The sequence below is a fragment of the Delphinus delphis genome, chromosome X (genome assembly GCF_949987515.2).
Source record: "Delphinus delphis chromosome X, mDelDel1.2, whole genome shotgun sequence".
Classification (NCBI taxonomy): domain Eukaryota; kingdom Metazoa; phylum Chordata; class Mammalia; order Artiodactyla; family Delphinidae; genus Delphinus; species Delphinus delphis.
The window spans coordinates 104980793-105004483 of NC_082704.1; the positions used below are offsets into that span (position 1 = coordinate 104980793).

A 23691-nucleotide genomic window follows, 5' to 3' on the forward strand; every position below is an offset into this window, starting at 1 on the left:
CACTCGCCTGTCCCTTTCTGCCCTGTAGGTGCTCTAGGGAAGGCCGCGCGCCTTTGGCAGAGCTCTGTCTTTAAGGGGACTTTTTCCAGAGTTGAAGACGGAGATGAGAGCCGTTGAGGGACGCTACCAGCAAGAGCGCAACCGCCGGGCTCAAGGTGAAGACTAACAGCTCAAGGCGTTGGGCCGCAAGAAAAAACTGAACGCCCCAACTGCAGATGTTGCTTGCGTCCGTCACCCCGGCACCTCGGAGGCCCGTCCAGCCTAAAGAGGACGGCGGCTGAGGGCCACCGAGGTCAAGGCGCTGTCCTGGGAGCGCAACACTGGCTTTGAAAAGGGCCAAGTCGTTCTGAACGCGAGCCGAGCCTCAAGGACTTGTCTCCGAGGGAGTGAGGTCCTCGGGTTGGTGGAAGGGGCGCACGTCGCCCGAGTGGCACCCACAGGCCTGACATCCGAATAAGCTAGACCTTCGGGCTAGCCCTAAAGGGTTAAAGGAGGCGCTCCAGGAAGTTGTTAGTTAGAAAGTTGTTAGTTAAAAACAAAATATAAAAATAAAATTGGCTCGGGTGCGTGCCTGCTGTCCCACCTCCACCGCCGGCCTTCCCGGAATCCAGTCCGGGTTTTGCGCGGAGCCCACAGCCCGGCGCAGGCCTCTGGCGACAGCCAATCAGAGGGCGCCTCTCAGCACGTGGAGAAGAGAGACTCCAGAGCTCCGCGCCCGCAGCTCACTACACTTGTTACAGCTTGTCCTGAGCGCGGAGAGGGCGAGCTCCGGCCACCGGCAGGGCGGGAGCCAGCAGCCAGCGACCGAGCGAGGCAGAGAGGCACAGAGATCGCAACAGTATCCATTATAACCAGCCATCTAACCCCACCCCCCCAACACACACCCATCCATCCCACCAGCCCCGAGAGGCAGCCAGCGGCCCGCTTCTCTGCGCCCAGGGAAAAAAACCCCAGCCATGAGCAATCAGTACCAGGAGGAGGGCTGCTCCGAGAGGCCCGAGTGCAAAAGTAAATCTCCAACTTTGCTCTCCTCTTACTGCATCGACAGCATCCTGGGCCGGAGGAGCCCGTGCAAAATGCGGCTGCTGGGAGCCGCGCAGAGCTTGCCTGCCCCGCTGGCCAGCCGCACCGACCAGGAAAAGGCCGTTCAAGGTAAGGCTGTGCTCGCCGGGCACCTGAAAAGGGTGCTGGGCGCTGGTTTGGATGTGTGATGTTCCGGGGCCAGGGGCCTGCGGTTGTCCAACTGGAGACGGAGGAAAGAAAGGGAACAACTCTGAGGCCTCGTGCCTCAAAGAGCGGTAAACATCTCGCCAGGGGATGTCTCTCCCTCCCCCTCTGCTTCCAGAGAAAGCAGAGACCGAGCTTCGCTTCAAGGGCCCTTAGGTTCTCGGTATCCGTCCTTAGGTCGTTCAAATGCCCCCTTTGGTGGCCTTGGGGGTGCTCTGAAGAGGGGCCACAGGCCAGAAACAGCAGGTGCCGGGTGGACTCTTGTAACAGCAACTTGGTGAAGACAAGAACCCCAAAAGCTGTGAATGGGGACCCCAGGCCGAATGAGCCTTGGCCTTTCTTCTCTGGAAGATTTCTTTATATGTGGTGTTGTGCTTTCTTCTTCTTTTTAAAATTGTAGATTACTTGTGACCTTTTAAACCCAAGCTTTGCAGAAAACGTCTCCCTGGGATTCCCCAAATGCTCCTTATTGTATTTGAAGTGTATGAAATGTACGGCTTCTGGGTGTTGTTTTTTTCTCTATGTTATTTTTTTTTAAACAGTTGAGATGTTTAAAAGCTCTTATTTTTTTCTAAAATTAAAAATTTCAGAACAGCTGTCGTTTTGCCCCGAACCTGTTACACTCAAGTTTCGCCTTGAGCTGGCTTGCAGAGGTGTCGCAGGGAAAGAATTGTTGATTTCTTTTAAAATCCGTAAACCAGCGGTCCAGCCGCAGCGCCACTTGGAAGACGGGAGCGGACAGCGGAGAAGGGGGCGTTTAAAACAAAACTGACTTTTTCCTTTTCTTTTTTTAGCCTGCAGTGGCACCTGTGCCAGGCGCTTCCTCGAGGGGAAGGAGCGGCCTGTGCCTATTGCACCCCCTTCGTCCCCCACCCAGGCCTTTCTGAACCCATTTTCTCCAGGACGATTTTTCTGTGCTCGGAGCCGCCAGCCCCTCCCGCTGGGGTCTGTCGGGGCAAGGCCGCACTCAGGGCCACGGGCCGCTCCCCCTTCCCCCGCAGGGGTCGCCCGCCGGGCAGCGGCCCCTCTCGCCAGCCCCGGCCGCGTGGCAGAGCCGAGGGCAGAGGTCGTGCGCAAAGTTTTCAGGGTGGTGGTGATTTTTTTTTAAGTTGCTGAATGTTTTCAGATTGCCCCCTGCCCCGAAATGGGAAGGAAAAAAGTGAGGGAGAGGGCAAGGGGAAAGAAAAAGAAAGGAATAAAGGAGGGAAGGAAGAAGGGGGGGCGCACAAATAAGAGAAAGGAAGGAGAGGGAGAGGGGAAAGAATGATGAGGAGACGGGATGAGAGAGAAAGAAAAGGAGAATGTAAAATGAAAGGAAGGGCCAGAGAAAGACGTAAAGGAAGGAAGGAAGAAAATAAAAGGAAGAATGGGAGAGGGAAAGGAAAGGAGGGACGGAGGAGGAGAGAAGGAAAAAAGAAGGAAACAAGAGAAAGGGCAAGAGAGAGAAAAATGTAAAGAAAAAGAAACAGCAAGAAAACTGGGGAAGGAGGAGAAGGGCTCGGAATCTGATGGCGCGGGCGGGGGGGCGCGCCAGGGCCTAGGCGCGGAGGGAGCGGCGGCGGGCTGGCCCGGGCGGCGACTCTGGAGGGGGCGCCCGGCCGGCCGGCGCGCTGACCGCTCTCCCTTGCCCGCAGGCTCCCCCAAGGGCAGCAGCGCCCCGTTCGAGGCCGAGCTGCACCTGCCGCCCAAGCTGCGGCGCCTGTACGGCCCGGGCGGGGGCCGCCTCCTCCAGGGCGCCGCGGCGGCTGCGGCGGCAGCGGCGGCGGCGGCGGCGGCGGCGGCCACGGCCACGGCCGGTCCGCGGGGGGAGGCCCTTCCGCCGCCGCCGCCGACCGCGCGGCCCGGGGAGCGGCCGGACGGCGCGGGGGCCGCCGTGGCCGCCGCGGCCGCGGCCGCCGCAGCCTGGGACACGCTCAAGATCAGCCAGGCGCCGCAGGTGAGCATCAGCCGCAGCAAGTCGTACCGCGAAAACGGGGCGCCCTTCGTGCCGCCACCGCCCGCGCTGGACGAGCTGGGCGGCCCGGGGGGCGCCGCGCACCCGGACGAGCGCCTCGGCGCGGCCGGTGGCCCCGGCGGCGCCCCGGCGGCGAGTAGCGGCACGGGCGCCGAGGACGAGGAGGAGGAGCTGCTGGAGGATGAAGAGGACGAGGACGAGGAAGAGGAGCTGCTGGAAGACGACGAGGAGGAGCTGCTGGAGGACGACGCCCGCGCGCTGATCAAGGAACCGCGGCGCTGCGCCGTGGCCGCCACCGGAGCGGTGGCCACCGCCGCTGCCGCCGCGGTGGCCGCTGAGGGCGGGGAGCTGTCGCCCAAGGAGGAGCTGCTGCTGCACCCAGAGGACGCTGAGGGCAAGGACGGCGAGGATAGCGTGTGCCTGTCTGCGGGCAGCGACTCAGAGGAGGGGCTGCTGAAGCGCAAACAGCGGCGCTACCGCACCACGTTCACCAGTTACCAGCTGGAGGAACTGGAGCGGGCCTTCCAGAAGACGCACTACCCAGACGTCTTCACCAGGTACGCGCGAGGGGTGGTCGCAGCGGCAGCGGCTGGAGGGAGCGAGTGGGTCCGGGAGAGGGAAGGTGGGCGGGCAGGGGCCCCGGGCTGGGGCAGGGACTCCGCTCCTGGACTCTACCCAGGCGCGCCCTCCCAATGCACCCACCCCGTTGACCAAAAACTACTCCCCCCCTCCCCCCTACTCCGGGCCTTAAGTTTAGACTGGGATGTTTTTTGTTTTTAGTCCTTCCCAAGGTCTCTCCAGTTTAATTTTTTCAAATTACGAGTTTTAGTTAGAGAAAAAGAAACGGCCTTTCCAAAGGCCTCCCGAACACGCCACCTTGGAGACGTGCGCACCCTTGCGCACACACTCAGGGCCCCGGGCGCTACGGTCCGGAGTCCGGGCCAGGTCCCAGGCGAGGCGCAGGAAGCGCTGCCGGCCCTCGCCGCCAGAGCTAAACAGGGGCTATTTTGGGCCGCCGTGTGGTGCGATCGCCATCCCTGCCTGATGCCCCGGGCGCCTGCTGGGTATCAGTTAACGCAGTTCGCAGTAAAGCTGCCCGTGCCTGCGGAGAAGGCCGTTAAAAAGATCCGAGTTCTGTCATTTGAGGACTCCTGAAATAACCGAAGGAAGTCAAAACGGGGCAGTGTTTGGTATCTGTACAACTGTGGAGGCACCGGCCATAATCTTCCCTTCTCATCGCTGCCCTCTCTCCCTCCACACACATTAAACCCAGTGTTGGTTTAATGTAAGCGGGTTCACAGGGGCTGGCACTGATTGCTGGAAGTCTGGCAGGCAGTAGACGGAACAGCTGGGGGAATTTTTCTCTTTGGACGGCTGTCCAACCCGGGTTTTTCTCCTAGTTACGCTCCACTTCACACTCGCCCGGGTTTTTTTGGGGGAAAGATGTACCTGTGAGATGACTGGGCCTCTGAAGGCCAGCTTATTAATCCTACCTGGGGCGCCGGCCTGGCTGGGGGCCTTCCTCTCCCACCCCAAGGCTTAGGTCTGGCTCGGCGAGGAACCACAGTTAGGGCAAACTTTCCCCAGCGGGGAGGGAGAAAGAGATGGGTGCTTGCCTAGCGTTGGGCTTGTCAAAGCTCGAGCAGCACCTTCGCATGAGGCGTGTGCGGCTTTTCAACGTGCACTTTAGTAGCAGCGGAAAGCTGTCCGCCCCTTTGAACCGGAGGAGAAATCGCTCAGTGTTCAGGAGGCCCGAGCCAACTCGCAAGTGTAGTTGGTCTAGCCATTAATTGCCAAACTGTCTCCTAATCAGAAACGGAAAAGAGTAGATTTGATGCGGGGCAAAGGCACTGAACTTGATCATCCCCTGAGCTAAACTTGGTCCTCCCCTCTTTCATCCAGTCCCTTCGTTACCTTTAGAAAAGAAAATAAATTTTAAAACAATTGTGTCTATCAAATAGCTAACCGGCCGACCTGCTTTTCTTCATTTATCACACGTGTAATTCAAAAGAAGAATATGATGTGGTGTCGCTTGGCACCCAGGTCTGCCCTTCTTTAGCTTCTCCAGGGGAACCAAAGTACATGAAGAGGGGCAGCTCCTTTTCGCCACCCCGTGCTCACCTCTTTCCGACCCAGGGGTTAGTTAGAGCCCCTTGGTTCCCGCCCGGATCCAGCCGGGAGTGTGGTTTTGGGGTTTTAGATTTGCTGATGCTCACTGTAGCAGAAGGCAGAGGGAAGCTCTCCAGTGAACCGGTTTTCTCCCAATCCTGAAGTTTCAGGTGTGGGCCAGGGGCACTGCCAGCAGTGCAGACCCAGGTCCGAGGCTGGGGCGGCCCCCGCTCTTTCATATTAGCGAGCGGAGGGCCAATTATTCTCTGCGCGCTCGTATTTTCGGTAAACAGGTCGTAAGCCATTCTACAGCATCTTAATGGTTTCCTATTTGCCTTAATTGTCGCAGTAATAACTGCAATGACGGGGTAGGGTTTCAGTTAAATTGACTTCCCCTGAGATGGGCAGGGTTTGTAGTGGGCACTGGAGTCAGGAGGTGCGCAGAATTTTGTTTAATCGAAAAATTACCCCACTGAACTCTTAACAAGCTTAACATATCTCCAGAGGGTAATGGGGAGTATGACCTAAAGGGGTGAGGGAGGGAGGATGGCGGCGGAGAGAGAGAGATGGAAGGAAAGGCGGAGAGCTGGAGAGAGAGAGAGAGAGAGAGAGAGAGAGAGGGAGGAGGGGGAGAGAACATTTTTTAAAGAAGGCAGAAAGAAACCAAGAGGGCGAAAGAAATGTTTTTAGTTGGGTGCTGAGTTCTCCCATTTACTATTAGGACAAAAGAGGCTATAATCACTGTGTGTGTGTGTGTGTGTGTGTGTGTGTCTTGTCTAACTCTGGCTTAGAAGTGAGAGAGAATCCGAGACTTAGAGACTCAAGAAGTCACCCCTGTCACTCTTGAATATAATATGATACAGTATAATAGATAACATCCTATATCTGGGAGTGTGTTGCGTTTTTACGTCTTCAGTCAAATAGAAGGCACTCCAATGTTGAAGGGATGGCGATGCCTAGGTGTGTGGGGTGAGACCCTAATGGAGGAGGCTGCCAGCGAGGGAAAGGGGGCTGACGGGGGTTGCTGGAGCCTGCAGTGACCTCCTGCCTGTGTGTTGCTTTCTTATAGGGAGGAACTGGCCATGAGGCTGGACTTGACTGAGGCCCGGGTCCAGGTGAGCTGCACTGCAGAGAGGGAGGAAGGGAGGGGCAGCGGGCTGGGGGGAGAGTGGAAGAGAGATGGGTCGATGGATTGGAGGGCTGTTGAGAGAACCCCTTCATAAAATGAAGAAAAGCAGAATCAGAAAGATAAACCCAGACACTCACACACAAAACTATATTAAAATATGAACACCTGGGAGGTTGAAGGGGAAGATTTCGAGGTTTGGGAGCCTTGTGGAAGGAGTCCAGGATCAAAGAGGGGTTTCAGGGTCCCTGAGACTGCAGTTCAGAAGCCCCCTGGTCCACAGCCCCTGTAGGAAACAATCTGCGAACTGAACTGACTCCTCCTGATTGAAATAATGGGATGGAGCATGGATTTGGTTGTTAGACAAATCCGCTCAGCTCCAAGCAGGTATTTGGCTGCGATTAAGTCTCCAATCGGGCTTCATAAAAGCCCACTTAGTGCTAGAACAAACAGGGCCATTTGAAGGCAAAATGCTGTTTGATTTCCCCTCTGCCCGCACAAGGAGCCGGCTAATGCTATTTGATTTCCCATTTTTTATAGCAATGAGCCCACATTGATCTAATAGGGAGTGAGTGCAATGCTATTAAAGGTGTTTGCAGCCCCATACCAGAGTGCATTTCCGAACCCAGGCCTCATAACCAAAGAGACGATCAACACTGGGCAGCCCCGACGGCCAACAGAAAACAGATGTCCCTGGGTTAGGAGCTGAGTGAATCACTTTACAGTCAAAATCAGGTGCTGATAAAGCACAATAAATTCCATATGGCTCATTTAATACACAACAGCTTCTTGCATTAGAGGGCTAATGATGAGGCCTGTCCCCTCCTTTCTGTTGACACATTTCTCCATTGTCAAACAGAGATGTGACAGCAACTCCGCATTTTCAGCTCAGGGGAACGAGTCGTGGGAAAGTTAAATAACTTTTAAAAAGAAAGAGAGCGCCCCCCTCCCCTTCTCCTCTCTCCCTATTCACGGGAGAAGATGTAATTAAGTGAATATGAATTATTAGAGTCCTTTCGTTTACCTTTGGGGGGCCTCAGAGGTATTAATTCAATAATGAGGAATTGCAGGGGGACATCTTGATAATTGCAGTCGAGCCGGGAGAGCGGATCCATCTGTAGAAGGTTTCCACTTTCTTTGAGGGCATTCTGCCTCCACTGTTCCCCCCACCCCCCCACCCTTACTCCTTTCACTGCCCTCGAGAAGGGGTGGATATTGTCTAGACAGATTTGGATACACAAAAGCTGCCCACCCAGCCCGGTCCCATCTAGTCTTCCTTTTTCAAGTCTCTGAATTTCCACACTGGAGTGTTTCTGTGATTCTCAAATAGATTATTTGAGGGCTGTGAAATGTTACGGATGGGCCCCCTTTGGGCAGAATTTTAAGTAATCAGCCGACTTGGATTCTTGATTTTTCTTGCCCTAGGTGGCTGTCTAGAAGTCAAACGAAGCCTAGATACTAGTGCTAGTAACGACAGCCCCCACTGTGTATATCTGAAAGGCACGGATGTCTTAAAAAAATTTTAAACATTTTCCTCTGGGATCATTTACATTATATTTTAATATAACTCCGTATAGCCCTGGAGTTCATTCTTAATTTTTAGACTTGTGTGCAGGCATAAACCCAGTCCTAAAAATATTAATGCCTTCAGGGGAGAAGGAGCATATCTTCTCAGCTGTGGGTGTGATGAGCAGGTCACATAAAAATAATCTCATGCTCCTAGGAGTTATTTTTAGACTATGGTAGCTGCCATATTTCAGGTAAAGGTCTCTACGAAAACTGCTTTCTATTAACAATTAGCAAGATACCTTGGGCTGAAAACCTCCCCCAAGCCTAGAACTATCTTATTTAAATAACCTATTTAAACCACATCCCCAGTAGAAATAAAGGACCCGTTCGCTAGCTCTGAATATGTGCACAGTCTACAGGTATCCTACACTCTGGTTTCTGTGTCCAGGTATTGCTGAATACCTGGTCCCCGCAGTCAGTGCCTTACTCGGCAGAACCCGGCCCTGCATAGAGCCCCTGCAGATAGCAGGCTGTGTACCCCACACTTCATTTCAGGGAGAACTGGGCCCCTAAACTGTATGCCTGTTTGCTAGTTACTGTGGCCATTTCTTCCCTCCCTCCCGGTTCTCCCCAAGCCCGAGAACCCAGTGTAGTGCTCATAGGCGTTCAATAAATATTTCTGGAAAGATCAAGTGAACCGCCTCCCCGATTCCCTTTTCAGTGCAGAGCAAGAATTTTGCCACCTCTTGGGTACACGTGAAATAGGCAAAAATAGCTGATTTGAGGCAGAAAGCTGATGAGCACTCTTCTCTTGGTGGCTGCCTGGTCCCAAGAGTCACCACTGAATGCCAACTTCTGCATGCCTTATTCTGCTCATTCCTCATCACAGCCTTATGAGGAAACTTTTATTACCCCCATTTTACAGATTAGAAAAGTGAGGTTCAGAGAGGTTTAAGTGACCTGTTTAAAGACACACAGCAAGCAAAAGGCAGCGCAGACATTTAAACCTTGGTTTCCTCACTCCTGAACACACGAAACTACTTTTCCTTAAAAACTGGAAAGGAACTAGGCTGGTTGAAATATCCACTGGAGAGGGTTCACTTGCCCAGTGTTTCCTGCTCGCTTTAAGTTGGGCCCTCTTTCACTGCCCCTTTGGCCCCAGACGTGTCCTTGAACAACCTGAGGCCAGAGAGGGGTGAGGTGGGCGCAGGCCGCAGGGGAAAAGAGGCAGGGCGCGCGGGGAAGAGGCGGGGGCGGGGTGGGGGGTGGGCCGGAGCCTCGCCGACCCCGGCCTCTTTCCGCTTTGCAGGTCTGGTTCCAGAACCGTCGGGCGAAGTGGCGCAAGCGGGAGAAGGCGGGCGCACAGACCCATCCTCCGGGTCTGCCCTTCCCCGGGCCGCTCTCCGCTACCCACCCGCTCAGCCCCTACCTGGACGCCAGCCCCTTCCCCCCGCACCACCCTGCGCTCGACTCGGCCTGGACTGCCGCCGCCGCCGCCGCTGCCGCTGCCTTCCCGAGCCTACCTCCGCCTCCGGGCTCGGCCAGCCTGCCGCCCAGCGGGGCGCCGCTGGGCCTGAGCACTTTCCTAGGAGCCGCCGTGTTCCGGCACCCGGCCTTTATCAGCCCTGCGTTCGGCAGGTAATACGCGGCTTCGGGGAGTCTGTCTCTCTCATACACGCACAGAGGCCTGGGTCCAGGGAGGAGGCTGGAGACGGGTAGGGACTACACACATCTTTTCTCTTTGGCTTAACCTCAGCGACTTAGCCAAAGAAAATAATCTCTAATTTTGCCTTAAACAATGTGGATCTTGAAGGGAATGACTTGGGACTGAGCGGCAAAGGGAAAGGCAGTGACGATAATAGCAACCGTGGAAACTGGGAGTGTTCAATGAAAGCTGCACCAGTACAATTTGAAGGCAGCAACAGCCCAGGCCGTAGGTGATATGTGTGTAAACGGGTACAGGTGTAGGCCACAGAGCCAGAATGACTTTTGAAGTTTTGCAAAAATCCTTCCTCATGCCCCAGAGCCTGGCAACCAGAGGAACACAGCCCTGGCCCCCACAGGAGCCCTGGAGCCACGGGCCCTCTGGGTGCAAAGGATTCTTTCTTCTTCCCCAGACTCTATCTTCCTTGTCATTCAAGTGACCCACTGCCAACCATACCCCCGACCCCCATATATACAAACCCTGGCCCCCCCAAAGCGGCACAAGACAACGAAAGAAAAGAAACAGTTCATCATATGTTATAACTCCCTTTCTTTAAATGAACATCGAATGATGAAATTAAAAGTCTGTATAATCACACAGACAAAGAAACAAAGGAGAGATGTATTAAGTTGGAAAGTGCAGTGAAAATAAAACTGAATGCAGCTTCAATGATCTCTCTTTGGGAGAACAAAGAAATAATAGATTCATCCAACTGCATAGCCACTTAACAAAAAAAATCATCTGGAGAAAATGTTCAAAAAAGACTCAGTAAAATTAGTTTCTTGTAACAAACCAATAAAGTAAACAGAAAGTGCGCTGAAGTGTAGTGACTCAGTTTACCTAGTGGAACCAGGGCATGTTACGCCCCCTCCAGGCCACACTTTATTTCTTTCTGGAAAAAATTGTTAAAGTCCTCTGCCCCTCGCTCTCCACCCTCTCCTTTACCCTTCTCACAACAAATGACTTGTAAAAGCTGGCAAACCACGGCTGGAGTGCCGGCTGCCAGATTTGGAGAGGCTGGAAGAGGAGTGCGGTGCGGGTGGTAAAAATAACAGAGGTGATAACAGAGGTGGAGGGTGGGCTTGGGAGAAGCAGGAGGCGCTCCTCGAGCCCAGGTGGGCTCATTTCTAATCGTGGAAACCCTGAGTTGGCCTTGCGGGGGCCCGGAGCCAAAGCCCTGGGGGGAAGCGGCGGGGGTAGGGGTGGTGGCATTGAGCGTCAGGGGCGGCTCGGGCCTCAGCTGCAGGTCATAGGTGCAGTGCGAAGAGAGTGGAGGCGCCGTGCGGGGCAATCCCGGCGCCTCCCGGAGGCGGTGGCGCGGACTGGAGTCCCAGGCTTGGGCTTCGCCGTGCGCCACGCGCGGAGGTCGCGGGTCGGGGCTCTCTGGGACTAAAGGCTGCAGGGGCGCAGGGAAGGCGGTGGGGGAGAGGTGTCGCCGCTCCGGGACGCGGGGCCGCTGGCTGGTTAGAGCCGCCTGGCGAGCGGAAATCTACAGGCGGGCGCCCCCACCCTCGCGGTCGTCGGCCGGGCACTGGCAGCTCAGCCCGGCGCGGGAGGGCGGCCTCAGCGGAGGGAAGGCCGGCATACAAGACCGGTGTTTTCAAGGTAAAAGGAGCCCCGGGCTGAGAAGGCGCCCTATATAGAGAGTACAAAGTGGAGCACAGGTCTTGATCAGTTTTGATCCCACGTTCTCCTTCCTTTCTCCCTTTTTTCCCTTCTCCTTTTCTCTCTTCTTTCTCTTTGTCTCTCTTCTTCTCTCTCCTGGCAAATAGTATTACAGGCAATTGGAGCTCCTGGTCTAAGAATACACCCCCCTTCTTAAGCGAAAGCACAGAATCCGCGCAGTTGGGCCATGGGGTTTTGAGACTCGGGGCTTGCCTCCGCCGCGGCTCTGTCCCCTCTGTCTTTTTTTTCCCCCTCTGTTGGTTCCCTGCTCCAGTAAACCCTCTCAGAGCACCCCAGCCTCCCGACCGCGGGTCCAGCTACTCCCCAGCCCGCGGCCCACCCGGGCCTGCGACTCCCCGCCCCAGCGGCGGCGCCCCTCTGCGCCCTTCTGTGCCCTCTGCTCCCCCGGGGAGAGGCGGCGGGGAAGGCTGCCCGAGGCGCTGCGCGCAGCTCCCGGGGCCGTGACCGCGCTGTTTGCTCTCCCTGCAGGCTCTTTTCCACCATGGCCCCCCTGACCAGCGCGTCGACTGCGGCCGCGCTGCTGAGACAGCCCACGCCGGCCGTGGAGGGCGCGGTGGCGTCGGGCGCTCTGGCTGACCCGGCCACGGCGGCCGCAGACAGACGCGCCTCTAGCATAGCCGCGCTGAGGCTCAAGGCCAAGGAGCACGCCGCGCAGCTCACGCAGCTCAACATCCTGCCGGGCACCAGCACGGGCAAGGAGGTGTGCTAAAGGCTGCCCTCCACCCTCGCGCCCCAGGCGCGATCCGGAAAGGTCACCTCACTCAGCACCACTTAAGACCAAATGGAAACAGAGGACCAGCACACTCCCGAGACGGCACTGAGAGAGCGCAGCCGCCTTCGCAGCAGCCTGGGCGCGGGCAAGGCAGCCCTCGGCGCTACCGGACGTGGCACCTCCTCGGCTGGCTGTCCACCCGCCCCTGCCCCTGCCCCTGCCCCTGCCCCTGCCCCTGCCTCTGCCCCTGCGCCTGCTTCTGCCAACCTCGCTCCAACTCGAACGTCCACTCTCTCCCGTTCTTTTACTGAAAATATCCGGGAGGTTTTTCTCCCTAAGACACCTGGTATTGAAGTTAAAAAATTTAAAAGCCCAACCTCTCTTCCTCCTGACACCCTACTTAGCTTTTTTTTTAATTTTCCTAATAGCATTTTGGCGCTCTAAGTTTATCTCCCCAGCGTGGGCCCCGGCTCCGGGCCGGGGAAGCGAATGCGAATCTGTAAGATAGCTAACAGTGCACTTAACGGAAAGGGGCGTCTTGTTCTTGTTCTCTTCTTTATCATACACCAACCAAGGTTTTTATATCAAACCAAAGGGAAATACTCTGCTAGAATATGGACTGTTGAAGTCACCAAACTGTGATTATTGATTCTGTACATACCATTGTTATTAAAAAAAAAAGAACAGAGCTTTGTATATTTGAAATGTTATAACGCAATTGCACTCAGCGTGGTATGGTAAAAGTTTGTCCTCTTGTAGATTCTTACTGTGTTGTAGATACGGTAGGGTTCCTAGACAAATATTTATGTACTCAAGCCCTTTATTTAACTTATTAACTGTAGAGGCTTCCGAAACCTTCAAGGTAAAGGCAATCGTACAGTACTTTTGTGTAATGTGTAACTGTTATCACTTTTCCTTGCTATCTAGTGGAGAAGTGTCACGCTCAAAATAATAAAAAATATATATATATGTTTAACAAAAGGAAGTGTGAATACTCTCTACAGGCTCTGAGGGGACAGTAGTAGGGAGCCCCCCAGAGGCCGGGCGTGGGCTCCTGCGCCCCGGCACCTCCGGGGTTTATCTGAACTCGCGTTTTCCTGGCAGAGGCCCCTGGTTTGAATCTGATCCTCAAAGGATCCGTAGGGTTTCCTACGAAGGTTAAGATCGCTGCCGCCGCGGCGCTTTCCACGAGCATCTCGGCTTTCCCGGGTCGTGTCGCAGCGGGAGCTGGGGGGCCCGGGGCCCAGAGATGGGGTGGGCTTGAGGGAGGGAGGGTGTACCGTAGGCATTGTTGACTGTGAAGACAGAAATTTGAAGCGAGCGGGAGTCTTGGCTCGGAAAACGAAGGAAACTGCTTGTGGAAAGTGCCACGTACAAGGAAGTGCGCAGTCCGAGATGACAGGTAATGGCGAGAGCGAGGAGCCCAGGCGCTGGCTTCCGAGGGGGCGGGCTCCACGGTACACGCGCGGGTAGCAGGGTGTGTGTGTGTGTGTGTGTGTGTGTGAGAGAGAGAGAGAGAGAGAGAGAGAGAGAGAGAGAGAGAGAGAGGGAGGGAGGGAGGGAGAGAGGGAGGGAGGGAGGGAGAGGGAGAGAACGCAGGAACAGTGATGGAAAGGCAGCGAGGGGTATCCAAGTGGCAGATCTTAACTCGACAAATGTCATTACATCACTTATCCAGGCATTGGGAAATGTATATACTTAAAAAAAAATCTAAACAACTCAGGTTTCGCGAGGAGACCCAAACAGATTTGCAGTCTGCACCCTCCTGGGCGCACCCCTCGCCGGCGACGACGGTACCTTCTCCCTCCCCCGGGCCCTGCCTGCGCCCCGCCGGGTGACCGCTCGGTGTAAGCCCGCCCGCGGGGGCCGGGTCTCGCCAACGCTCCCAGGGTGATGGGAAAGGGAAGAGAAGCTTAATTAGTTTCAATTTGCAGTAATTAGCGCGCTGGACCTTTGGGGAGAGGGGCAGGCGTGGGGGGGGGGGTGCGGAATGCTGCGGCGTGACGAGCGCGGCTCTCGGAGCCGGTGCCGCCGCCCCGCCAGGCCGCGGGACAGTCGGTCGCGGCGGGGGTCGCAGGCGTGTCTCCGGGCCGGACCCACCGGGCTCCGCGCGCGCTCCCCGGCCGCGCCCCAGAGAAGGGGGGGCGGGCCCTCTCGCGGCCCAGGGCGCAGGCGTGCGCGGCCGAGGGGCAGGTGCGGGGGCGGGCAGAGGTCAGCGGTGACTCGGGGGTGGGCGACGCGCTCTGCAGCTGCCGCGCTCCGGCTCGGGCGTCCTCGGTTCACCCGCCGGGCCGGAAAGCCGCAGCTCCCCGTCCCCCGGACACCTTGGGGAGCATGCTCGCGGGGTTCAGGGCTGAGGGGGCTCCCCGGACCTTGGCCGTCGACCTTGGCATTGAGCCACCCGGCCCCGGCCCTGGGCTTGCGAGGGCGGCGCTCGCAAGCGGGGGCCCGGCCCGGGGCACCGGGAGTAATCGCCAACTACCTTCGCTCAGCCCTTCTGCCGCATGCTCCTTTCTCGGGGTTTGCAGGCCCGGCGGGAACTTTCTAGGACATCCCCCGAGGTCTGAGTGTCTCAAGCCTTCAGACTCCACAGGGTCTCCTGGGGTGAAGGCCGCTTTCCTGGGGTGGGCAGGGCTACTCGGGAGTTTTGGGTTGGGGGGGGACGGGGAAGTGCAGGAGGGGCGTGAGGGAAAGGGCTTTTTTTTTTTTTTTTGGGGTGATCACTATCAATTTTCCGTCGATTTTGGCTTTTTGTTTAGGTAGCAGATTTTTTTCCCCCCTCCAGGCTGCCAGTTGGATGGTATACGAGAAACAGTACCATTCTTCCTGTTAATGAAGTCTTTTTTAAGTCATTTTTTCTCATTTGACCCTTCCATGGAGCAGAAGCAAATTGCGTGAAATTACCTCCAAGGATTACATTTATTACTGGCCAATGAGAACCCCTTGCCTTGTTTTACAAACTCTTAATCCTATGTCATTCTGATGCCGCAAACAAGCCCGGTCCTGGGCCTCCTATTCTTTCAACTTTCCCCAGCTGGAGGGACCTCATTCTGCACTTAATATTCCCCATAAATATCACACGCTAAAGACCCCCTGACTTCCAGCAAGTCCACATTAAACATGTGACATGTCACGCATGACAAACTCTGAGTATCTTTTCAAAGCAGCATTAGAAGCAAAGAAACCAATTTTCTTCTCCTTCCAAACCTCCCCAAGTGCTGAATGATGGGGATTGGAAAGAGCCACTGGAGCGTACTTAGGGGGATTTTATGAGATTTTCCAGAATGATTTAATCTTATTGTGAGCATTATTAATGAATGGCAACCCAATTTGGCCCCAATATCTGGGAACGCGGTCACAATGCTGGGAGCGGCTGACCCCCCCCCAACCCTAAGCAAACCTCTTTCACCCTAGAGGAGGCCGTGCAGAGCCCAGGGGAGTCCGGGAGAGCCCCTGTGATGGGGGTACTGCTGTTCCCTATCACACCCAGGCCGAAATGCCCTACCACCCGCCTTCCCAGGGCCACCCCTACAGCATTTTGGGTAAGGGGTGAGGGAGCCCGGTCTGGCCTCTGTGGGAAGGATGAGGGGAAAGGCTAAGTTAATTTGCTACATTTTCAGACAGGCTAGCCAGATCCGGAATGAGCCCCAAAAGGCAAGGCAAGAAGGGAGCAGTTGGCAAAGTATTTTCAGAAGGTGCCCCTAAGTGTTCTTCCGTCACCAGCTACCCATGGGCTGGACTGTGGACAGTTAGGGAGGACAGCTTAGGTTTGTGTGAGAAAGATAGAAAGTGGATGAATTAAGGAGAGTGACCGCCAAAAGGAAGGTTTTGGGACTTGAAACTCAGTCTTCAGCTAAAGTCACCACTATTGGTCCTGGCCAGTTTCCCACTTTTTTTTCTCCTACTACCCCCGCCGCCCATTGGGGCAAACACTTATTATTATTGGTTTTGATCTGTAATGCCAAGAGACAAGGCACTTGTACTTCTCTTTTTCATATCATCTTGAGTGCAAAGATCTTACTAGAATGGAAAAGGGGCTGATGTTAGAGGAAAGGAAATTATACGTAAGTTACTTCAACTTGCTTTTAGAGGAAAAAAATGTGTACGTGAGCATGCACGTACGTCTATACACAGAAGTGTGTCTGAATGAAGGGAGTCTTAAATGGGCCCTAAAATGGTATTTTGGAACACCGAGTTCCACGGAGCAATTGCTTATGTATTTAAGTGACAGTGGCAGCCTGGCTGGGGGGCGGGGAGAAGAAAAGCTGTCACCTGACTGGGGCGGGGTGGGGGGGGGGAGAAGTATTTTTCAAAGGAAAAAGTTGTGTTGTCCCTAGACGTGATTAACAGTCCAGTTTGAAGTATACATTTTTTTCCTTTAAAGAAAAGGGAGTGATTACCAGTTGTACATTAAGAAATGTCATTCAGTAATTTTTATTCATTCTCTGGAAATCTTCGTAAAAGTCTGAATCATACTTCTACAAGCAGCAATTTTGTTAATCCAGGGGGTTATTACTCTGGGCCCTTATTAGGTTCTACACCACTGCCAAGCAATCCTATAACCCTCTCAAAAGAAGTTTACCTCCCTGTTATAAAACCAGTAGTGGTATTTATACTGTGCAATAATTAGTGTATTACTTGAATCCACTAACACGTTCATTTTATCTCTGCACAAAACCTCTAGTCTGCTTATAGAAAGCTTGTGCCTCCTTTGGTGCTGGTAAAGTGGTGAAAGAGTGAATTGAAGGCTGGTTGCACTTTCTCCTTTTGCCTCGCCTTAATTCCCATCTCTTTTTGCTCTCATCCAATTAGCACAGTGTATTAAGCGGTTTATCATCTCATAGTCAGCTATTGAGAGAAACAAGGCGAGCACTTTGCAATAGAACCTGCGCTCCTTTGACACCCTCAGGTACTTACATATTCCACTGTGCTATGAATAATAGAGGAAGAATGGAGCGCTAATTCCCTCATCAAAGAATGCCTTGTCTGCTGCTTTGCTCAACAACACCATTCTGATCAAAAGAAAAGCAATAAAGCTTAGCATAACAAAACGAAACCTACTTATTAGCTTAGTGGTTAAATTAATGCAGAGCCGCTGCTATTCAAAACCAAGGTTTGAAAACAGCCTCCAACAACCTGATAATGCTGCCTTCGGGATGAAGGAATTTTAATCTGAAATTTGAGGCTGGCTCAGATGAGTTAATCTATTAAACTGCTATAAGGAAGCTCCACAGCAAACCGTTCAATTAAGAAATATTTAGGTGAGCAGTGAGAGAGAGAGAGAAGGAGAAAGGAAAGGCGAGGCGGGTTAAACTTTGGGATGAGAGATGGGGGAACTGAATTGAGGGTCTGGGGTTTAGTGTGTTTTTCACAAAACCCTGACACAAGATAGGGAAATCTGCTTTTGGAGTTTCTTTATCTTTGCATTACTTGCCAAACTAATTTAAATGCTATGTTCGAAAAGGCGTGTTGAGGTGTGTCTGTATGTGTGTTGTTGGTAAGAGGAGGTATGGGCTGGAGAAGGGAGTGGCTGTGAGGGGCAACGAATTCATCCCCTTTCACCAGCCTGTCCCAAACTCCAGTCTGTCAACTTTGATTAGCCCCACGTCTTGGGCAACAGTCTCAAGACGAACCCCGTCTGTTTCCTAGACAAATTAAAACCTTAACTGAGCAAGCTCTTGGACGATTTTCAACTTCTGGCCTCCCCTGTTCCCCTTTACATGAAGGAGAGTTGAGAGCAGGTTGTGACCCTTGCTAGATAGATGTGCTCCCTGTCGTAGGCAGACCCTAAGTTCAACAGGAAACATGCCCCTTTCAGATGGGTTCCTTTAGGGCACTAAAGGAAATTTAGTGCCCTAAATTTAGCCTATTTAGTCTGGCCCACAGCATTTAGAATGCCAAGGTTTAGAAATCAAGACACTTCGTGGCATATCTGGATTCCTGGCTTCTCTTGAAAACCAGATCGTATGGCCACCCCGGGCTCTGTCCCTCCCAGAATTGCTGAGTAGCTGCTGCCCCCTTTGGACGGGACATGGCCACTTGGGTTTACCAGGCCCTGCCACTCTCTAGTGTGAACCCAGCCTGTTTCACTTTTATCACCTGAGCTTAACACTCATGCCAGGGAGCCTGTGGAGACATATGGGGAGGCTCCCCCTTGACAAAGAAGTGGGTAGCATCTCTGTACCCATGCGCTGACAACCGATGCAAATCAGGGAGTAGAAACCTTTCTCAGGGAAAAGTGACCATGCCATGTTCCAATCTTCCAACAGAGAGATCCAGTGGAATTCACAGAGTTGCAGTTTCAACTTTCTATAAAATCCTGGAAGCCTCAGATGCCTCCTGGAATCCTTAGGTGCCTCTCAGAAAAGCCTCTTAACTAACCTGGAGTTACTGATCTGAATTAAAAAACATCAACCACTGTGTTAACTCTTTTCGGGAACTGTACTAAGAAATGTCTGACCTTCTATGGACTTTCTACAGAAATGGCTGCTGCCCTCACCGTGATTACAATCTAGATGCAGAGACAAGCAGCAGACCAGTGAGAACCTGTTTCTGTCTCCTGGAGTTTTTTTTTTTAGTGATTTGTTTTTGTTTTTTTGTTTTTGCGGTACGCGGGCCTCTCACTGTTGTGGCCTCTCCCGTTGTGGAGCACAGGCTCCGGACGCGCAGGCTCAGCGGCCATGGCTCACGGGCCCAGCTGCTCCGCGGCATGTGGGATCTTCCCGGACCGGGGCACAAACCCATGTCCCCTGCATCGGCAGGCGGACTCTCAACCACTGCGCCACCAGGGAAGCCCCTCCTGGAGTTTCTTGATGAGCAAGTTGAAGATAACCCTCTATTTGTATTTACCATAATCACCCCAGGTCCCAGAAATCAAGGAAAACGCGCCTTCTCTTCGGAAAGCAAAGTGGGAGTGTGGGCTCAGGAAGCATACATTAGAGAACCGTCTCTATAACCCTCTACGGTAACAGCAAGGAAAAACCACCTAATCCTTAGCTTCCCAGAGCAGCCTGGGTGCTGCAACTTCTGATAGGTCGCAGAGCCTGAGGTGCCAAGGCATTAATTAATTAACCGACACGGCCATTAACCCAGTGTTTCCACTTAGAACCTGAGTATAGGAGACAGAGGAGAAATGAGGAGAGGGCGAGGGAAAGAAAAGAGAAGGCAAAGCAAGATACAGGGCAGCGTCACCTCCACTGCTTAACAAGTAAGCCTTTACTAGGGTCCAAGCCAGGTGACCTTTCTCCCAGGAGCCATCAGCCTTGCTTTCCAAAAGGAGACAGCACTGGGCTCTTGACTTAGCTCTCTTTAGCTGTCCAAGTCAGCAAAGCACATGAGAAGCCATACTTCATCTCTTAAAGGACACAAAGTGCATGGAAATGCCACTCAGAACACTGGAACATACATCACACCGAGGATCTCTGAATGGAGACCTGAGCGGGCTGAGGTTTGGGAATGGGATGGTCTCCAGTCATCCCTTACTCCTGGCTGCCCTCTCCAGTCCAGTCTTCGCACCTGATAAGGAGTCACTGCAACTGATTTCCCTTTAGAAAGCTTTATTCTGAAGTGAAAGAAAAAGCACAGCATATGTTTCTTTTATGAAAATCCATAGGTAGATATTTTTTAAGAATATAGCATAGTTGTACAAGGGGAAATATGTTTTGTTAGTATAATCTTACCAAGAACGTAAGAAAGGAAAGACTGATACGTTGAAATACGTTTGGCTTCTGGCAAAAAGGCACCGTTCTGAAGAAATGAGAAAAATAGCGCCAGGGCCGATTAACCATCTCTCCCCCCAGTTTTTCTGAATATAACACAATGATCCTCACCGCAACCTATACACATTTTTAATGAAATGCTATAGGATGTGAAATTATTTAACATGTGCTTTCCTTTTGTATAAACCTTTACCTAGATTTTCTACTTGAGGAAATAAAAAAGGAAGGTGAGTGTAAAACGGCTGCCCAGTGTGCATGTACGCGTGCATGTTGGGCTTTGGAGAAATTCAATACACAAGTAAGCTCTGTTTAATCTATCTAGTCAGTGCAAGGCTTCTAAATCTCCCCCCTCGGCCACCTATATGACAGAAAGACTGAAAAGGATAGCCACTCCTGGAGCCCGCAGCCCGGGAAGCACTTGGGTTCAGACTGGATTTAACTGGCCCGTGAAAAGGCAAAGTGTCAGCCCTCCGACCAAGCTCCACGAAACCCCCTCTTTCTGGGGGCGCCTCTGCTGAAGGTCCTGGGGCAAAGCTTGGGGCGACTTGCATCCCAGCCACTCTCAATTTCTCTCCCCTCACCGACCCCTCCCCTAGAAATCCAGTCCCCAGTGCGAATGTGACGCAGCCATCTCCAGGTGGTGTTTCGACAGCACGAGGTATACTGTCAGGGGAAGGCGGTTTTGCTGTTCTCTGGTGCTTGGCAGATTAAATATTTTTGCAGTTCCTTCGCCCTTAATAATCCCCCTCCCAAGCAACATCCACACAAACATGATATGTAGTCCCAAAGGAAAAGCGATGCAGGAGAAGCAGCCAGGGCCACGGTGCAGGTGCCGAGGATGCGGGTCTTCCTTCCACCGCCCCCGAGCGTCCACTTCCGGGAACCCCTCAGGACCGCACAGCACAATCGGCAAAGAGTTTGCTGAGATTCACTTCGGAGTAGCCACTTTGGGACAAGAACTGCTCTGCTGTGTTCTTGAGTTTTCTATAGTCCTGAAGAACTTTGGGAGTAAAAAACTGCTTCTTCAACTTATCTAAAAGAAATAAAAGTAAAAGGATTACAAGTCTCAGAGGCAGCTTCTTTTAAAGAGCATTCAGTATTGCTCAAGTACCAGAAGCAGGGGCTGTGCATTCTGTTCTCACCTCCAGGTCAGATGTCCTCACGGTCCTGTGGCTGGTCTACCCCTGGGGCCAGTCCCATGCCGGGGTGGGGGTGGGGAAAGGACCCCAAGATTCCTCTGTAGAAGCCTTTCTTCTTTCCCCCTGCCCGCCACTTCTCAGTACCTAGCTGACTCAGCGCACCGGGGACAGAGCCACCCTCGACTGACGACTGACGGGAACTGCAGGTGCACGGCCGTGTGCGGCAAGCAAGGTGAACTCCACTCCCAGACACCGGATTCGCGGCACTGTCAAGCACATGCACACAACTGCATGCAAAGTTCGGATGTGGCAGGAACTAGTTTGTCTCAAAAGGAAGGCAGAGCCTCCCAACTCAAACTCCCCAGATCAGCTGGGCCGAGTTAGTTTCTTCTAGTCCCTTCCATCTGCGTCCCTCTATTACACAGAATCTCCTCTGCTCCGAGGCGAGGGGTAGGCTGTCTGGAGAGTACCTGCCCATTGGCAAGATTGCTTTTTTCTTCTTTGTCCACACTGTGTGCCCGTGAACTTGAGGGGTACAGCCGTCCTTCCTCTGCTCCTTCCACCCCATTCATCCCTGGCCTTAGAGAAGGGTACTCTCAGCCGGAGAGAGAGGGTCCTTCCTTTCCCTCCCCAGGGTGTGAGACCTCTACATTTGGTTCTTTGGAAGGAGCACTGGGCAGAGATACCCAGGTCTGGTCTTTTGTGGACGGGGGTGAGCCCTGGGGTTGCCAACCCTGCCCAGAATGGTTAAGATGATACAGCTTTTGTTCAAAGCTGCTCAGGAACCCTGTGAGGTGTTTGGAGAGGCCCTTCTAAAAAGAATTCCCCACCTGATGGCTGAGGAAACTGGGCGGTTAAGTCACTTGCCCCAGGGCACATAGCTGGAGATCTAGGATGCAGAAACAGCAAACCCAGGTAGCCAAAACCCTGAGCCCACGCTCGGCAAGGCTCACTGTGCCCCGTGCCCCTCACTGTCCCTGCACCCCGTGTCACTGCTCCCAGATAGAGACGGGCAGGCTCCCAGATGCTGGCCTGGGCCAAGGAGGCTGGGGGGAGCGAGGCTGTCCCGCGCCCCGGGATAGGAAAGCATCGGGAAGGAAACACGGAAGGGAGTGCATATCAATCACCAAAAGAAAAAACCCCACGGAAACAACAGAGCAACAGAGAAGTCTACAAAGCACCTGGAAAATGAAAACTTGGTCTCCAGGTTTTTGTTCCTTAGCTACACATTCGTGTTTGTTCTCCACAACCTTTTCTAAATTACATCAATTGCCTTTCGAAAAACAACAACAAAAAGTTTTGTAGAGAGGATTTGAATGCCCAAAGCGGGTGGAAAGAGGTGAGAAGAGAGAGAGGGGGCGCATCGTTAAGCGAGGAGAGAGACACTTTGAGTTCTAATTATCGGAGTCTGGGAATACACGACAATGGCCCGAGCAGTGGCTGGGAATACACAACAATGGCCCGAGCAGTGGCGGCCCGAGGCCAGCGCCCCATGCATGTGAATGACACAAATGCATGTGTGACGGGGAGAGACATTTACAGAGCTGTGGTGAGACGGAGCAGGGGAGGAAGAGAGAGGGCACAGCTCCTGATGTGTTTACCTCCTCTGCTGATGGGATATTGACTTTTCCCACCAGGTTGGTTAGAAAGGGGACTATTTACGCTGCTACACAGCGGAGTCAGAATGACAACCAGCGTCACTTGGTGCTCTTCTTCGTGAAAGACAACTGTGACCGCCAGCATATCCCATAGCCGGTCAATACAGCCCAGGCACCATTCCACGCCGGTTAGAGATGCAGAAAAAAGCTCCTACTTGCTTCCCCAATGAGAATTGACTCAATAATGTTTGGAAGGTCTTCTAGGAAACAGAACTGCACGAGCTGTCACAGGCCACATCGGGGGTGGGAGCTGAGGTGGGGAAAGGGCTCACCCCTTCTTCGTGGTTTTTCTCTCCCTGCTTTGGGCACCTGGGCCACCCACGTTAGGCTTCTGTCACTCTGTTGCCCTTAATGCTACACCCACCCGCCACTTTAGAACTCAAGGGAAAATCCCAGGGTTAAATGGTGGAAACCAGTTCATGTAGCTGGTAGAACCTGATTCCTTCACCCTGTTCCAGTTTTGGGAGTCAGGGAAGAGGCCATCTAACGAGCACCTGACCCGAAGCAACAACTGCTAAAAGATTTCAAGAGGACATCAGGCAAGAGGCGGAGAAGACGTGCAGCCATCCCGTCCCACCCACAGAGATGCCACTGCCCATGGCTGTTGCTGTCTCAACAACCAACAAAAAAATCCAAACTTCAAGACAGGGAAGGAACACACGAGCACACCAGCAAAGTATACTCTAGTGGACTGAAGTAACACTGGAAGGCACTCATCTTAATACACCAGCAAAGCGAATCTACTTTTCCTGGGAACAACATTTGAGGAACATGTAGCTACAGCTTTTTTACCCTGGTCCTTTCTACATGATGATTCCTTAGGGTTATACACTCATTACCAAAAATATCCTGTCCCCAAGCCCTATGAAAACAATGAAAACTGAGTCAGACTAGACCATTAACTATTCACACAATATTTTATCAGACAAGAAAATGAACTGCTAATTTAAAAGTTGGTTTCTACTAAGTAGAGTCTAAAACCTCAAAATCATGCAAGCTACAGTATTTTCTACATGGGATGAACTAGACCGTCATCTGCATGTTGAACTTGTCTTAAATATTTTATTTAAAAGTCAACTGATCAAATAAGATGTCAGAACTATTTTTTTAAAAAGTGGAGTATTCTCTCATCTAAGGAAACCATCTCT

General features: G+C 53.1%; 2 protein-coding genes across 2 annotated transcripts in view; one reads left to right on the forward strand and one right to left on the reverse strand.

Moving 5' to 3' along the window:
• Positions 1-497: 497 nt before the first annotated feature.
• ARX (aristaless related homeobox) lies at positions 498-12982 on the forward strand. The gene is made up of 5 exons (XM_060003135.1): positions 498-1152; positions 2862-3738; positions 6360-6405; positions 9235-9563; positions 11785-12982. The coding sequence occupies exons 1-5, from the start codon at positions 957-959 to the stop codon at positions 12023-12025; spliced, it is 1689 nt and encodes a 562-aa protein (XP_059859118.1). The 5' UTR covers positions 498-956; the 3' UTR covers positions 12026-12982.
• A 6593-nt stretch (positions 12983-19575) lies between these two features.
• The window catches only part of POLA1 (DNA polymerase alpha 1, catalytic subunit), a 304850-nt gene continuing 300734 nt past the window's right edge, over positions 19576-23691 (reverse strand). Inside the window, exon 37 of the mRNA XM_060001706.1 lies at positions 19576-20779. Coding sequence (XP_059857689.1) covers positions 20634-20779 — 146 coding nt within the window. The 3' untranslated portion in view covers positions 19576-20633. The remainder of the gene's footprint in view (positions 20780-23691) is intronic.

What these genes read in the sequence shown, in the direction of transcription:
- ARX (XM_060003135.1), top strand. Translation starts at nt 957, where the DNA reads ATGAGCAATCAGTACCAGGAGGAGGGCTGCTCCGAGAGGCCCGAGTGC. An exon ending in CCAGGAAAAGGCCGTTCAAG is followed by an intron (nt 1,153 to 2,861) that starts GTAAGGCTGTGC and finishes CCTTGCCCGCAG; the next exon opens with GCTCCCCCAAGGGCAGCAGC. An exon ending in ATCAGCCCTGCGTTCGGCAG is followed by an intron (nt 9,564 to 11,784) that starts GTAATACGCGGC and finishes CTCTCCCTGCAG; the next exon opens with GCTCTTTTCCACCATGGCCC.